General features: G+C 30.4%; 2 protein-coding genes across 3 annotated transcripts; one reads left to right on the top strand and one right to left on the bottom strand.

Moving 5' to 3' along the window:
* Positions 1-757: 757 nt before the first annotated feature.
* On the bottom strand, positions 758-1,987 carry LOC149884137 (melanopsin-B-like). The gene has a single exon (XM_090097963.1). It carries the CDS (start codon positions 1,755-1,757, stop codon positions 858-860), a length of 900 nt encoding a protein of 299 aa, XP_089954089.1. The 5' UTR covers positions 1,758-1,987; the 3' UTR covers positions 758-857.
* A 7,722-nt stretch (positions 1,988-9,709) lies between these two features.
* LOC145185871 (uncharacterized) lies at positions 9,710-12,313 on the top strand. Of its 2 annotated transcripts, none has more exons than XR_016456013.1 (3): positions 9,710-10,098; positions 11,850-12,001; positions 12,190-12,313. XR_016456013.1 is itself a non-coding variant. In XM_090098975.1 (3 exons), the coding sequence occupies exons 1-3, from the start codon at positions 9,827-9,829 to the stop codon at positions 12,194-12,196; spliced, it is 426 nt and encodes a 141-aa protein (XP_089955101.1). In that variant the 5' UTR covers positions 9,712-9,826; the 3' UTR covers positions 12,197-12,313. The 2 variants fall into 2 exon arrangements, 1 of the variants encoding a protein (XP_089955101.1); XM_090098975.1 differs by having other exon boundaries at positions 9,712-10,093.
* The last annotated feature ends 5,305 nt before the right edge of the window (positions 12,314-17,618 follow it).

The raw sequence follows: 17,618 nt of genomic DNA, 5'->3' as shown, positions 1-17,618 counted from the left end.
TTCCTTGTTTCACTGCTGCGAACTTGCATGCAATATTTAACATCCACTCCATATTGTATATCCATAAATAAAAACAAGTTCTAAGTTTTAATATATTCTCATATGTATTTTAATCTTCATTCCAAATGTCCAAAACAGTTTCCTTAGATTTTTCTTGACATACACAACGCAACATCACTGAATTGATATTTCTTTAAAAAAAATTTTTTTTATAGCACAACTTCAAGTGTTATTACATCATTAATTGTACTTATCAATTTTAAAAAAATGAAGGAAATATATATTACAAAACTTTCTTGAATTTTGACGCTGAATTAGTCTTAAAAGGTTGTTTTCGTTCTACTAGGAAATAAATTTTGTTTTTAAAGTAAGTTAAAAAAAACATTGATCAGGTAAAACAACAATGATGCATCTATGTGTGTGTGTGTGTGTGTGTGTGTGTGTGTTTGTGTGTGTGTGTGTGTGTGTGTGTGTGTGTGTGTGTGTGTGTGTGTGTGTGTGTGTGTGTGTGTGCATATACATATATATATATATATATATATATATATATATATATATATATATATATATATATATATATATATATATATATATATATATATATATATATATATATATATACACACACACACACACACATATTCTCCTCAGATTTATTCTTAATAGGATGAATCATACTTTTATTCGTAAGTAGATGTTCTCCAATTAAATTTTAATTCAATAATATAAATATATGAAGCTAAGAAAATAGTTTATAAAAACTATTTTTTTAAAATTCTATTTAAGAAATCAACCTCAAAATAACAAAATCCAAAAATATGTTAAAAATTAAATTTGCGAATAAAACACTGTTTTAATTATTGAGTACTTTTTTGTGTGCTTGACATGGTCGATTTGCGCAAACTATTTTGTGAAAGTATTACTATCTTATTTTTCCACCAATATATCAGTGGATTGACAATGGCCGATGACTTTGCGATCAGAGCAGCGCCGTGCAAGATCCATGTTGGGGTTTCATAGGTATATGCTGATAAAATGCCGGTGATGGCGTATGGTGACCAACATACAATGAATGACACAAACATCAGTATAAATGATGATCTTGCTTGTTCTTCTTTTGCTTTAAAGAGTATAGTTTCAGAGTTTTCTTTGCCGTAGATTTTGGAAAAGTATTGGAACTTTGAGTGAATGACTTTTGATGTTACTAAACACGAGACCGAAATTATGATAATTGGTATTAAATAACAAAACGTTAGCAACAGTAAGAGGTATGTTTTCTCCGAGGATTTTTTTGCCTGCCATTTAATAGAGCATCTGCTCTGTGTTGGTTCTAACGTAAACGATGAAACTCCAGTCAAAGGCAAAACAGACCAAAACAAAGCATACACCCAGGAAGCAGGTCCGATCACTTTAAATAGTTTTTTAAAGCCGTGTCTTTGAGTCAAAAAGGGGGCGTTGAGAAGAATTAATCTTGAAAGAGCGATAGATGTTAACAACGATATTGATGTCAATGCAGAAAACATTACAAAAAAAGCGGATACTTTGCATAAGTAGTTTGCGTCTGTAAGATACTCGTCCAGAAATAGCTCTGGTAGATAGCCTGATAAACTCTGCAACAGGTCACTCAACGATAGATTTATACAAAGAAAAATATAGCTATTCTTACTCTTAACTTTTTTTAGAGAGTATAAAAAGATGATGTTGAAGACTGCAGTGACCAACGCAATTAGTGACAACACTATTTTAGTTGCTATCATTCCAAAACGTTATGAGAAAAACTGGATCTTGTTTTACTTTTTTGCGGAAACAGCTTCTACTTAATAATTGATTTTGTTATTTTAATAATCTGTTGTTTAAATGTCCATGAACGCGATCAAAACACTGATTAGAATCTTTAGCGTCATTTTTAAACATAACCTTGTTGTTTTGATAACTTCTCGTTAGTTTGGCGGCCGGAATAAATCGACCCGAAAACGGAAAGTATTAAATGATAAATGGGAATCATCAATGGTAAGAATTACAACGAAGATGTAAACACTGTAGACCTGGCTATTTCTATTTCTTTTCTTACGGTGATGCATTATGTAAGAATCAAGTTTAAAAGTTTCTCCAGTCAAAGCATTATTCAAAGCTTGTTTTATAAATTTAGGTTATGCAAGCATGACGCCCCCATTTTTTTTAGATAGTTACTCTCCCAGCCTATTTTAATAGTAAACACAATCCATTTATTTTTCTCTTCAAAGCAGCTGCATGAGAACTTCTTTGATTATTCAATTTTGCCTTTTTAGCACTTCAAATTTTTATGGTGTGCTAAATTATTTACAATGATTTCTTAAATTAAATCCAAAGTCTTTTTTCTTTTTAGTGCTGGGTACATTAAGGATTTCTTTTATTCGAAACATTTCCTGATATAAAAATAAATCTGTTTAAAAAGCTGCCTTTCGCAAATGCGTAGTCATAACGATAATCCTGTTGTAAATATTTTTTGCTCATTCTCCTGTGGTTTTGATTTTTTTCTTAACTGTGTTGGCGTTCTAGTTATCGTATAAAGTCTCAAAAAATTGATCTCTACAGTATGCAAAGCCAAGTGTTACACATCTTTTGAAGAATCTATAGAAGAGAAGTTTTATAGCAAATCCCTACACAATTAAAAAAACACACACAAAAGTGCGTGGTACGGTTTATTATACAAAAACATAAAAAAATGTACGAAGCAAACAAGAAAAAAAGTTCAAAAACCAGTTGAAAGTCGGTATAAAAGTTTGTTAAGTCTGCAAACTTTTAAAATTTATAATTGCTCCTTGAAAATCGTGTTGATTTTTCCTTTCTATTAAAATCTTTTCTCTAGCTGCTGAACCTTTTATCCTTAAAATCAAAATTCAATGTATTATGTAAAAATTCTTTTAATTTATTCCGATTAAGGAAAACATATTAGTTATTCGTGTTTCGAGAGAGTTTATTAATTATTCGAAATTTCTGAGATGATCAAAAGTTTACACTGATTTTCCTTTTAGTTTTATTTTCTCTATCAATTATCAGTTTAACAATAAAAAGATATTTGAGAAAGAAAGCCTTTGAAAGATATTTAAGAGATAAAATGTTTACGAGATATTTGATAGATAATGTTATTGAAAGATATTGGAGAGATAATATCTGAGAAAGATTTTTTATTTTCTTGTAACGTTTAACAAAAATAATTTTTTTGGTAAATTTTGTCCAAGTATTTGTTGTTTATTGCAAAGCAACAAAATTTATTATGCAAGGAACTTTCAAACTTTCAAACTTGTTAATATAATAAAATACAGGCTTAAAATGCTTGTCGAAATGATAAAATATATATTTAGTGTTGATAGTAAAATTAGCCAGCCTTCAGCCATGTTAAGAACATATTAGGAACTGCACCAAAAAAAAAAAAAACACTGATTTTCATTCAGCTTTTTTTTCTCTATCAATTATCAGTCTAACAATTGAAAAATATTTGAGAGAAAAGCTTTGAAAGATATTTAATAGATAGTATCGTCACTTAAGGACATCAATATATACATAACTTAACTAGTAATGTAATATAACATTGATTTTTACTTAAGAACGGTATAAAAGTAAGGAATACATCAACCATTTAAACAAACTAGAGTATCATAATGTATGATACCAACAGCTACTGGAAAATAAAAATAAACGTTGGAAAATTATAATACAAGTAGAAAATTTACCAAATTATAATAACAGAGATTACAAAAGAACGTTACCTAATATCAGTAGTTAGTTATTAACAGTCCTGTATAGGATCCAGCATCATCTTAAAGATTAAGATTACACTGGATTCCATAGAGGTCTGGTAAAAAATAGTTGTTAAGTTTTTGATGAAAAACACAAATAAAATTTAAGCTTAATCATAGTTTTGTGTTCATATAGCACTAATCTTCTTATAAAGAATGATGCCAATAAAATAAAAACTTTCTAAAATAACTATCCACTTTTTAACAATTTAACAAATGATTTAAATATTCAAAATTTTTTGAATATTTAAATCATTTGTTAAATTGTTAAAAAGTGGATAGTTATTTTAGAAAGTTTTTATTTTATTGGCATCATTCTTTATAAGAAGATTCAATTCAAGAAGACTCAAAGAAAAAATGTGTTTCCACATGCCCATTTTTTATTGAAATGTTTTGAAGCTTAAGTCTCAATAATTTAGTTTTAATATTAAATTCTCTCAAGAACAATTAAAAAAATGTTTTTTTCTAGCATAGTAATTTTTGTTTGATTTGATCAGGACCATCAAAAGCATGCATGTCTTTAGCTAACACTCTAAATATCCAAGACATGATCAATGTTCAGTTCAATACATGAAATTCTAGCTCCAAAATGTTAAAAACTCTGAACTCATTCTGGATTTCAAAAAAAAAGCTAAAAATCCTGTACTTTTCAATTTTAAAACCTTCTTTAAACTTACAAACTTTAAGGTTGTAAGTTCATGTTTTGGAGAAATTTACCTCTATTTGCCAATTCTAAAGCTCGTGCTATTTTTTTAGAGATTCTAAAGCTCGTGCTAAATTTAGAGATACTCCTTCACATGTGAATATTCGTACTATCAAAAGATTTTCTTGGGAATCGCCATAGGCATTAAAACGTTAATTTAGAGTTTTTACAAAATTCACTTATAAGTGTTCCTTATCAAAATATTAGCCTGAAAGCACGTGATTTTAAAACTATATTTTTGCATTTGTATGGCAATTTTAGAGTTGGGCCATGTATACCCTAAGACAGACTGGAAGTTAATAAATCAATACTTTTTCTCATCTAAGTCATCATTTTTTTCAAAAATTTTTTGTATCTTTTTGACTTGCGTAAGCACTCTTTGCAACAGCAATTAGAATTAGTGTTCTGTAACTAAGTCTATAATACTTGTTCTTTTTTTCTTCTTTTAGAAAATTCTCCTTAATCTTCTGACAAATTTCATCAAGAATCAAATTTTCATCAAGAAATGGAATAAACATCTTCTTAAGTAGCAAAAGGTAGCTCCAAATAATTTTTAGAGGAATGGAGAACTATTTTTCTTCCAAGTTGTACGCAATGTACACTTACATTTAACAAACGAGTGGTTAACATTAAAATTTTGACTCCACGATTATTTTCTTTTTTTTTTTTTTTTCACTTTATCTTGGTTCCACGATTATGGAGCGAAGATTTTAATGTTAATCACTCGTTTGTTAATTATAAATGTACATTTACTGACCAAACTGGTTTATGGCGGGACATTCTCACATGTACTTAATCAGTGAACTCAAAACTCAATTTTTTATGCGTTTTGAATATTTTGAAGCGAACGACCACACAATAACATACTTCCACAAATATAAAACACTTTTAATGCTGCAAGTTGCTTGCAAACCTATCTTTATTGGGTACTTGATTAAGTTCTCACCGTTTTCAAATTTTTTCAAATTAATATTTTAGTTAAAAACAATCGCATGGTATTTAAGTTCCACCACTTCAATGAATAGTATCATAAATAAGCTTATAAATAACTAGTAAATAACTTTCGGATTGTTAAGAGGAAAAACGAAAGAAATTTTAAACATAACCATCAAGTTTTACTAAAATCAAACATATAACGCATTTCATCGAAGAAAAGTGCGAGAAAAAAGCATTTCCTAAAGACTAAATAAAATCTCCTCGCTAAGCAAGGAACCGTGCTTACAAATCACAGCCCTAAACACCACCACCGCGCTACTCAAAACGCCCACATAGAAAAATCACTAGATTAGTAGGTTAGACTGAGGCACGTTGGTCCTAGGGGTAGGATGGCTTTTTTGAGTTAGTTCACTGACTATGCGCTTAGGTGCGCTAGGAATCAAAAGGAAGATCGGCAGCACTCCTCCCCTCATTTTTCAGAAGTATCTCAGATGTCTGAGCACAGTTGACAGTGTTTTGTCTTTTTATCGATTTTGGATAAGTTGAAATATATTTTGAACAGTTTTTTTAGTGTGTTTGTGTTTACTAGTCTTAGACAGTAGTGCTATAGGTAAGTATCTTGTTTGAAGCTTTAAGTCTGAGGGTTACTTTAATATACAATGTTACACAGTATCTGTTGATAGGTCAAGAAAAAAATAATTTATACTCTAAACATGGCGATGGGGCTGGTTGACCCAGCGCAAACGAGTCACGTCGGCCATGTGGGTTAACGAGTCCCGTTTACTCACATTCATTTTTAGTTCATATTAAAATTTGTTTGTGATGAAAAAAAGTTTTAGTGATAGAATGTTTTTATTGAAATGCAATTTTTATTAAAATTTTTTAACCAGTATCAAAACATAATACATAAAAATTAAGCTTAATAAATCAATAGGTATTTAACAATTTTGTTAGAGTTTCATACTATGTAGGTAATATGTAAACTTATGTAAGAATGCAATAACGGTAAGTAAACTTGCTTTGTATTGTTAAAAAAATGCAATATTAATAATTAAATATTACATATATGTATAATGTAACATTTCTTTGATTATATTTTTAGATCATTTTAAAAATGGTGCGAAATTATGTTTGAATGTCAGAACGAGGAATAGTGTCGCAAGTTACAATGTTACTTGCAGTAATACAAGTTACAAAATATAAAAAATCGCTCAGAAAAATTTGTACAGAGTTCAAAATACCACGGAAGACTTTAGGATGGTATTGCATTAAGTACAATGGATTACCTTCTGCTAATAATGCTTCAGTTTAAAATGAGATGATTCATGAGAACTCAGTGATTCCTCCATTTTGTGATAATAAAAATGATTGTTGCTACTGTTGAAATGCCAGAGCCTAATGAAGTTTATGAGGTAACTACTACACTAAGAGATCTACAACTTCCTAAATCAAACAGAAGACCTTGGAACAAGTTTGGCTACGCCAAAAAATTTCAGGTATATTAATAGTATTTTTCTTTATTTACTGATTTCATTTTGATAGTTTGTTTCTATAATATTAGTTAAGACCCATACACACATGGTTCAATATAAAATGCAACAGGAATAATTAAATAGAATGTTTACGCAATGTGTAGGCTAATTCTATTTTCTTTTCAGGTATTTGAACCTAAGCAGGAAGACTTGCTTGAGCAATACCATATGAAAGTGAGAGACATATACTATGGTCTTACTTCTAAGGAGGTCAGAAGCTTTGCGTATACATATGCTGTTGCCTGCAGCAGAAAAATTTCCCAATCATGAAAAAAATTTCAAAATGCAGAATGTAATTGGTTTCCAGGAGTCTTGAAGAGTCATCCAAAACTTTCTATTCGTTCTCCTCAAGTAACAAGTTTAGCCCACTGCCCTAGTTTTAATCAGCATAATTTTAGATAGTTTTTTGACAATTAAGCAATGTTTTGACAAGGTTGAAAGTGACCCCTGCAGACATATGGAATATTGATAAGACCGGAATCACAACTTTGCAATGACTAGACAGTATCGTCGCTCCCGGAGGCGTTTCCTAGATAGGTCGAGTAACATCTACCGAAAGAGGATCATTAGTGACAGTGACTTTGTTAATACGATCGGCAATAGTGCACCCCTATATTTTATCTTTCCGAGAATTAACTTTAAGTCCCACTTTACCCTTGATGGACCAATAGGATGTAATGGATCAGCTCTAACAACCGTCTTTGCCTAGTTTTGATTGACAACCACAGCTCTTAACTTGATGCACAAGTTCTTAATTTTGGTATCACAAACTCATCCAACACTATGTGTAAATGCTAGCCTTAAGCTACAGCCATTGGATAGAAGTGTTTACGGTCCTTTTAACAAGTTTTCCAGATTTAAATAAAATACCAGGTGCCACTTCTAACCCTTTACTTTTACCACCTACTCAAGAAGTAAGGCGTTTTGAAAAAGCTAAGCCTAGAAAACAGAGAATATATAGGCCTAAAAATCAGAAACGAGTTTCTGCTATATTAACAGATACCCCTGTTAAGAAAGCCTTGGAACATGAACAGAAGACAGCAAAAGAAAAAAAAGAAAGGACTTTGAAACAAAAAAAATAAAACTCTAAAAAACTATTCTTTATTAAAATAGGTGATCTAAATAATTCTAAAACCAGCAAGATTCAATCTTGTCAAACTAAGAGGGAGAAACCGAGCAAGAAAGATGACATTGAAGATGACAACGAAGATGCTTTATGTCTCAAACAGTTTGATGCCTCAAACCTTTCTCAAACAGTCTTCCAGTGGATCCTGTGTTCTCCCATCAGTGCGCACATATGACTTGCATAGAAAAAGAACTCAAGGGTATATGTAATGACTGTTTACACTATAATGATCTTTTAGTCCCATTAGATGAAGACAGTGACTAATCTGTGACCAAGTATTATAATGTATGTAACAACAGTGGTTGTTCTATCATAGCATAATATATTAAATGCTATGATGAAATAACCACTGTTCATTTATATATATATATATATTCTCAAATTCAACTAGAAGTTATTTTGAGGGCCGATCTGCCCAAACCCATGGGCCAACTTACCCGAAGTACGGGGCACATTGGCCCAAGAAACATCATCTTAAATAAAGCATTTTAAAAACATTCACAAACTTATATAAGCTTTTAATAAAACATTTTTTGATTGTATATAGTTTTAGCAACCTTCTCTCATAAAGAAACAAAATAAAATATGAAAAGCGGAAAAGTTAGGAATCAAAGAAAAAAAGCCAACCAACGTGATCGGTCTACTCTATTTATTTTTTAAAGCAAAATATGTCAACTTGATAAAGAATTTGAAGTTAAAGAATTGGAATTATAACACAACGAAGATCATCCAAGCTAAACACTTCAAGAGGAGTTGTCCGCATAAACACACCATGACCTTACACCTGTGAGTACCACTTTTTATTATTGATAAAGAGTGGTATTCATAGTTGTAAGGTCATGGTGAGTATATGTTATCGAGAAAAATTAATTCATCAATTAGTCAGTTGAATCCAAGCATCAAGACTTTGAATAAAAGTATCAACTGGCTATAAAAGTAAATGTATAATTTTGTTTGAACAAACGTCTTTTTCTTCACTTTAAAAAACGGCAGATATTTATTTAAGTACCCAATATTTAAATAGGTTATGATTTATTACTGTTTCACTCTGGTCAAGAAAGCGATTGGATGTTGGTGTTAAGAACTGCTGCTAATTTGAAAGAGAAGCTTCGTTGTCTGTCGTAGATTTCAAACAGCACGCTCAATGTAACATCACAGATATTTACCCAGGTTCATACTATTCAAGTACTCAAGGAAAAAAAAACCAGTTCCACTGGTATGTCCTCTATTACTAAATAAGTCAGAAGCTATATAAATAAAACTGATGACGTGTTGAAGGCGAAGCAGGGAATACATGCAAAGCAGGGAATCAAATATATTTTTCAAAGATTCGAAACATAAGTTTGTTATATTCAGTTTGTTGTGTATATTCGGTTTTGGTTTTAAAAAGCTCCACAAATCTAAACTTTTAATTAGACATTAAAATAATGTTACTCATCACGACTTCTATTTTTAATAACAAAGATTAAATCAGCTCCTTACGTAACGCATACTTTGGGTTTACTTTATTATTTGTTTTTGTTGATCTAAAAGTGGTCAAACTTACGTTAATAAATAATTTTTACAATAGTTTAATACCAACTTTTATCTAGCATTGTATTTTGAATTTCACAATAGTTTGATAATTATGTTTAGTTTAATCTGAATAAAGCTTTCTTTATAACTTCAATTACTTTCTCGTTCTCTATGAAGCGTAACAGACACTAATGGCGTATGTTTTTGACGTTTCTAAATATATAACTTATATTTGATGTATGCTATGCATGAGAGAGAATTGTCTTTTATAAACGATGCCGTGGAAATCGACTTGGAAGATGGAGAAATTACCGTACATGTTATCAACAAAGTAGAAGAAACTCTCGAATACGAGAATTGTGACAAAAAAAACGAAAACTTGTCGAACTTGTCAGACATTTTAAATCAAAATGAACTTCCTTCATATTCAAGTCTTGATTTCATCGCCGATGAACCACCGAAGTACGAAGTTGTTACAGGAAAAAAGCTCTCTGACGGAATTGTGAGGTTATAGGTTTTCTTTTAAAAAACGCTTAAACAGTAAAGGCTGTTTGGTCACAAATTGTCAACACGTCGCAAATCCCACCTGTCGCAATTTGTAATAAACTGTGACAATTTTTGGTGAAAGAGCTGTTGCATTTTTTGATAAAATATATTAACTCGATTCTTTCAGTGGTATCGCAGTTTAATAGATTTCCCATCAAAAGTTTACTACTTTTAATTGGTTTATTATAAATAACTTTTGCAGAAAAAAAGATATCTACTAAATGTCAATGTAACTCATGTATAAAAACCCAGGACTCATATTACAATTGTAGTATGAGCCCTGGATTTTTCTCTTCAGATAGATGTACCTATATCTATTTGAGGAGCTTCTGATTCCCTTTCAATATGGGCTGTTAAGTATGCAGAGCTTAAAAAACTTAACTCGTTACAGTGTACATAGGCATGCAAAAAATTTCATATCAAAGCATTTATTTCCGACAACTTCCTCATCAAACCATTAATTGCCAGTAAAAATTTTCAACAAAGATCTTATTTTGGTTATACTCTTATTTTTATATTCTATAGTAGGTATGGCAAAGGAGAAATACAAATCATTTTATCAACCATGAAAAGATAAAATATCGCAGCTTAATCACTATTATTAAAATTCCAACATGCCTATGAGAAAAGAGTTTTTTTATTAAACAATGGTTAAGAGTTAAATCTTTAATTCATTGGTCATTGTTTATAGGAGTTATATAAGTTCATTGCAATCAAAAGAAGAACTTTAGGAAGAGATGTAGGGAAAAAAAAAATTTTTAACCATAAACTAAATCAGCGTCTAACTAAATATTACACCACTAAAACATCATATCGCACTAAAATGTCCCTAAATTGCAACAGACTTATTACAAATTGCTGTAGGTATAGCAAATTGCAACGTAATTACAAATTATGACAGAGCTAAGATCAAAGTATTTGTGTAAATTTTATCTGCCAAAACCAGGATGATCATATCTCCCTCTCCCATTGATCTTGGTTCTGTATTAATTTGTTTTAAAATGTCGGAAAGTTTACCAACAAATGTCGGAAAGTTTTCCTACAAATGTCGGAAAGTTTTCCAACAAATGTTGGAAAGTTTTCTGTTTGTCAACTCTTTTAATTCGGTATTAATAAGGTATTAATAGTAAGGTATTTCTGACTTAAAAATAATAATAATAAATCTTATCTTCTACTGCTCTCCTCGGTAGCTCTATCTCTTCGTAGTAACCACAATGAAAATTATTGTTTGTTATTTTTTCACAGTCTAGTTGCTGATTAGAATAATTTTAACTGCTATTGTATGAGAATTCATGAATGATTTGCAACCATGTCTAAAATTAATGCAAATTATTCTCTAAAAATAGAGAACTTTTAAGTTAAAATAATTATTTGCTCAGCCTAAAATCTAAACATTTTATACACGTCTCAACAACTTTGCATAAACAAAAATTGCTGAATGCGTTTTACATTTTACAACGCTGACTTGACCTCCCCGAAATGACAAACGTCTTTTTTAATTGAATTGAACTTGTTTTGATTTAATTTAGTTTTAAAATCTTTTGCTCATAATTTAGGCAACTGAATTCTAATAACTTATTTAAATTTTAGTTGTTTACATTTATATTAGCATTTAGACATATTTTGACACCTTTTTTACGGACTTTAAATTAATAATTAATATTACATTTGCAAACTTGTACTGTAACGTTTAAACACACGTGTTGTTTTAGGAAATAGTCCCCGAAGCTGTGGAACAAAATAACAGACAACGAACGTTAGCGTTTCTTTCTAGAAGAAAGAAGTTTTTATTATTAGCCGGGGGTATATTACTTATTGCTCTGGTTATAATAATCTTTTCGCTTGGAATACATCACTTTGTAAAGTAAATAATTTATTTTTGTTAACACTTTTAACAAATAATATAAACTTACAGTTTTTATCAATATTAGATTTTATATTCTCAGTTCCGGTCTCCAAAGTCGTTTTTTTTTACTGTATTTTTGTTGAAAAACAAATCACAAAATTTAGGGAAAACTTCGCAAAATTTTTAACGAGTAAGTTTATTTTTAGTTCGTGAATGTCAACCGACGACCGAATGAGAATCTAAGATTAAAGTGCGTATATTTTACCTGTGAAATAATTTTGTAAACTTTCGTAAATTTATAGAACTTATACAAAGAAAAAATAGGATAAACTGGTTTTAATTCTCTGTACTGATATTTTCTTTGCATCATGTGATTTTCATAAAATTTTAATTATCTGTAATATCAGTATTTCTTTTTTTTTTTTCTTTTCATTTTTCTAAAGAAAGTCCGACGTAATTCTATAAAATGTCCTACATAATTCTTTGAAATGTCCGGCGTAATTCAAGTTTTATTAAAAAGATAAAAAATAAAACAACCAAGCCCAAGTTTCAATGGATTGCAATATAAGGGGCGTAGATTCGAATGTTTGGTCCATAAATTTAAATTTCTATCATCAAAAGCGTTAGGTATTTAAAAACAATCAACACTCAAAATATAGTTATGCGCTTAACCGGAAAAAAGTACATATTCACCAAATCTGTCTAATTATTGAAAGTTGCCCATTAAGGCCAGTACAAATATTTCGATGCGGAGTTTTCGTTAGTTGATGCTGAGGCTCCCACATGGGAAAGCTGGTAATATTTACATTTTTATTCGGAGTGGTAATTTTTTAAAACATCGAAACGACAAAACTGTTAAAACCGCTCTATTGCACCCATTTAATTCAGGAAATTACGTCATTTTGTTTTTAAGTCCAATTAGAGGAGCTTCAAATTGTGTCTCTATTTGGATGGGATTTTTAATTTTGGATTGAGAATTTTGTTAGTGAATTTTGGATGAAAAGTAGTTTAAAGAGCAGAGAGTAGATCGGTAATTCAAGTGATTTTATTCTATGACGCCTTGAATTCACCATTGTTTAGAGCAGAGAAAAATATGTTGAAAAATTAATGATTTTACAATATATTTTTTTCTCTATTCTAAAAGACCGTATTCGAAAAGACCGTCAAAATTTTGATCGCTCTTATGTTACTCATGAATTATCTAATAATTCTATTTCGTAAAGGGGAAAACGAATTATGTTTTATCCTAGTTATTAGGTGCTAAGATGGTTGCCATTTCTTGTTCATTAATTATTGCATACACGTTTGACGCAAATAAAGAATTTTATTGGTGGTCACTAGAAAGTTTTGGATGAGCCACTGCTTAAATCTAAACAATGGTTGAATGCAGCGGTGTTTTTAGCACGTTTTCCTTAGGGAAAGGGTTCCTAAAAAAAGGGTTCCTAAAAAACGGGTTTCTAAAATAAGCATTTTTAAAATCAAAAATAGTATCTTGCAGATAATATTTCTTACAACTATTTGTAAAACAATACGCGAGGATTTCCTTCTAAATCATTTACAAATTGTTGCTTTTTAATGTTTTTTGCTAATTGATGACGTCATTTGTTTTCATTTTAATTTCACGATAGACAATTGACATTTAATTATTTAAACACTGATCTCAAGATACTATAATTATTTTTAATATTGTTATTTTGAGATCAGTGTGTTTAAACAATTTTGACCAGTTGAGTTGCTTAAATAGGTTTTCGAAAACGATCCCATTCGATTGTTGCAAAAGATGGCGGCATCATAAAAATTTCGAGAAGTTTTGTTAGAATAGGATACAGTTCTTATTTGGTAAAAACATCAAAAGCATTTTTTTTTTTTTTTTCTTTATTATGTGTAAGATAGGTAGTGACGTGTTGGAAAGGAATGAGATCTTTTGATGCGTATTTGTAAAATTTGTAGTATTTTTTTTGATACCCAAAAAATCATTTACCTTCTGTATAATCGGCTAAAAATTCTTATTACAGAAACATAGCAGTTTAACGTTTCAGGATGTTCATCATAAATTTAGTTTTTGAAACATATTGTGTATTTGATAAGTTATAGAATGTCTTGTCGAACTGCTCTGATGTAATAAAGGTTTAATGGTCATAACGGTTTAACACTGCGTTCATTGCATCATTCATCAAAAAAAAACCTTGCAACTCGATGTTCGCTTTAAAAATTTCTTTGCGACTGACAAAATAAATCTTGGTTAAAGGACGAGGACTATTTCTAAAGCTATCTTTAGCATAATTCTAGGAATAAAACTTTTAAACAACAACCATTGACGAGGACTTTTCCCTTGCTAAAATAAAATACATATTAATCCTTAAAGCATGTGCGGCCATGATAGTGGATTAGTGTAAACAAAAATCAAATGGAACATGGCCGCGATAGTGGCTTCGTGTATTATGCTCGAATTTTTATTGTAAATTCTTGGATATTGCTTTGGGTAAGTGAAGGAGTATCGAATTACGCACTGTTATTGTAAGATTTTGTTTACTTATTTATTTAGAAGAGAATAAGCGGGTAAAATATTGAAGGCCATGTAAAATTGAAATTATCTTCTTTTAATGAAGATTTTATCTTCATATCTTTAATTGATCTTATCTTCTTTTAATGAAGATAAAATAAATATTTAAATACACGCAATGCTCAAGAATGAATGCTCTGCGTCAAATGTCCGGAATTTTGACGAAATGAATAATCCAAAATTCTCTGTAAACGTGGTTCCAAGCGTCCTCTTAAATTTAAAATTTCAAGACTAGGTGTGTTTTGCATACTTACCAAAAAAATATACGCATGGCGATGAGGAGGCGAAGTAAAAAATATCAGTCTCTAAATTTTTTGTACCAAAAAATGTAGAGACTGATATTTTTTACTTCGCCTCCTCATCTTTGTAGTTAATTTTATTAATTAATCTACTTAATTGCTTTATTTCGGTTAACAATATACTTTAATTGTAAGGCTAATTAACACGTTTAACTTTAAAAGACAGTTGTTGTATAATTGAAGATTTTTTTTGCTTTAAAAAAAGTCAAATCAAAATAACTACAAGTGTTAAATGTTCTTGAAATGCGATATAAAAATTAGTTTGAAAAAATCACTGAAACCAACAATGTTTTTGATAAAAAAAGCCTGATCAATTCTAAAAGCAGACGTTGTGAACAAATTTTACAAGTTACTTCTTTGCGCCATTGTGAAAAAGTCAGTACAGAACTAGCTCTAGAGCTAGAATGGGCAACAGGTACCGTGCTAAATAAAAGCACTTATCGAACCATGTTTATAGGCTATAAAGTATGGTGGTAGTAATATATTAGTTTGTGGGTGTATTTCTGGTGAAGTGTTGGTGACTTGGTGAAAATAAAGGGAATACTAAGAGGGGAAAAGTATAGAGAGATTTTAAAGGACCATGCCGTTATCTTCAGGACTTAGATAATTGCGACAAATTTATCTTACAGCAAGATAACGACCCAAAACACGCTTACAAAACAGTTAAAAATTATTTGGAAACTTTAAAGGATGTGCTTCAAGTAATGCCGTGGCCTTCGAGCCCAAATTTAAATATTTTTGAGCACGTTAGAAAGAATGTAAACGAGCTGTGGAATGTACTTTCAAAAGAAAATGGGACAATATCTCCGGTGATTTTATCAAAAAAGTCAATGAAAGTGTTTAAAAAAGAAAAAGAGTTTTTAAAAATAACGGCGATCATTTTGAATGTTAAGGCAAGAGTGTATCAATATAACTATACCACTAAAATATAACTATACCACTAAAATAAAATGTGTGTGTGTGTGTTATATATATATATATATATATATATATATATATATATATATATATATATATATATATATATATATATATATATATATATATACAGTGGTTTTCATAAATTTAGACGCACTCATATTTGAGAATTTAAATCTTTAGTTTTTTAACAATAAAACAATAACGAAAAAAGATTTCGGATTATTTTTTTATTTATTTATTAGATAAATACATACAGAATACAAAATTTAAAAAAATTTACAAAAAAAAATACAAACACTAAGTAATACTTAGGTACAACTACATGGTATTAAAAAAATAAGACAAAAAAAATTGTTCATAAATTTAGACGCACGATACATTAGGAAGCGTAATTTATGAACCAATCAATATTTTGTGTATCCGCCTTTTGCTTTAATACAACTAAGAACTCTTCTAGGCATAGACTCAACAAGATTTTTGCACATCGCTTCTGGGACCCTATACCAGGTCTCCTTAAGGATGTCCTTCAGCTTGCCAATGTGGAAATTTGAACCTTTGCCAATTCACGGTCAATCCAAGCCCAAATGTTTTCAATTGGGTTCAAATCAGGTGAGTATGGAGGCCACGGTGTTGTCTTGATATTATTATCGTTGAACCACTTCTTTGTATAGTATGCAGTATGTGCAGTAGCGCCATCTTGTTGAAGTTTCCATGGTTTATCATTGAGCATAAACAGGTCAATTGGTGGAGTTTGTTTTCCAGTACTTCTACGTATATTCTGGAGTTGATTCTTCCGGTGTATGTTTGGCACATACCAACACCTTTGTAATTGAAGCATGACCAGATTCCTATCGAGCCTCCTCCACTTTGTACAGTCGGTCTAATGTACCTGGCGTAATACTTTTCGTGAGCCATTCTTTTGACTGTTATGTTAGATTTGCGATTGATCAGCTCAAAGTTACTCTCATTACTCCACGTAATGTTTTTACATTGTTCTATTGTCCAATACCTTCTTTCACAACACCATTTTATTCTCCTTTGTTTATTATATGGACGCAAGAGCGGTTTCTTCAAAGCAGAGTAGACTCCAATCTTGTATTTGATAAGTATTCGACGGACAGTGCTTTTAGAAATAGATGTATTTCGCGTTGTATTGAATTCTATGTTCAATTCTTTGTAGCTAATTCTTGGATTAGCTCTGACAGCTCTAAAAAGGGCACTATCGTCCTTTCTGGTGGTTGAAAAGGGTCTACCTGGCTTCGTTTTCTCGCTGGCACCACCAGTGTGAAGAAAGTTTTGCTTCGTTGTCCGAACGCATTTCTCAGAGACTCCAATTAACCTGGCGATTTCTCTATTACTTTTGGTTCCTTCTTTGATGTGAGCAATAATTTGCCATCTTTCAGCTTGAGTGATACGTCTTTTGCCCATTTTTTGTGTCTTTTTAGTGCAAAACTAACTTAACTTTTGTTTATTTATTAAATAATGATTAACTAATTCCAGGTAAGTTATATTTATATAAGGTTTTTTGACAAAATCGATTAATTTAGGCCTATTAATGAGAAATATGGGAAAAAAACTACTAATTAACTATCAACTAACAAGGTATAAGACTTTTTTGATTGTGCGTCTAAATTTATGAATAAAATAAAATCAAGCTTATCAATTAACTTTTTTGTGTTAATTTGTATAAAATGAGTAATAAACATCCTGTAAAAAAAATTAAGGTACTTTATAATAGAGTTTCACTTCCTCTACTAATTTATATATCAAACATAGCGGTAGCACTTTTATTTTATTTTTATTTTAAGCATTTTCTTACATATATGTAAAAAAAAATGAGTGCGTCTAAATT

The sequence above is a fragment of the Hydra viridissima genome, unplaced genomic scaffold, assembly GCF_058129835.1.
Source record: "Hydra viridissima isolate aposymbiotic clone 2 unplaced genomic scaffold, HvirCarnegie_v1 scaffold_9, whole genome shotgun sequence".
Lineage (NCBI taxonomy): Eukaryota > Metazoa > Cnidaria > Hydrozoa > Anthoathecata > Hydridae > Hydra > Hydra viridissima.
This window is presented reverse-complemented; position numbering and strand designations above follow the sequence as displayed.

Bases quoted from the DNA above. Each gene is read 5' to 3' on its own strand.
- LOC149884137 (XM_090097963.1), bottom strand. From the start codon at position 1,757: ATGATAGCAACTAAAATAGTGTTGTCACTAATTGCGTTGGTCACTGCA.
- LOC145185871 (XM_090098975.1), top strand. From the start codon at position 9,827: ATGTATGCTATGCATGAGAGAGAATTGTCTTTTATAAACGATGCCGTG. The intron at 10,094-11,849 runs GTGAGGTTATAG...GTGTTGTTTTAG, and splicing joins AAAAGCTCTCTGACGGAATT to GAAATAGTCCCCGAAGCTGT.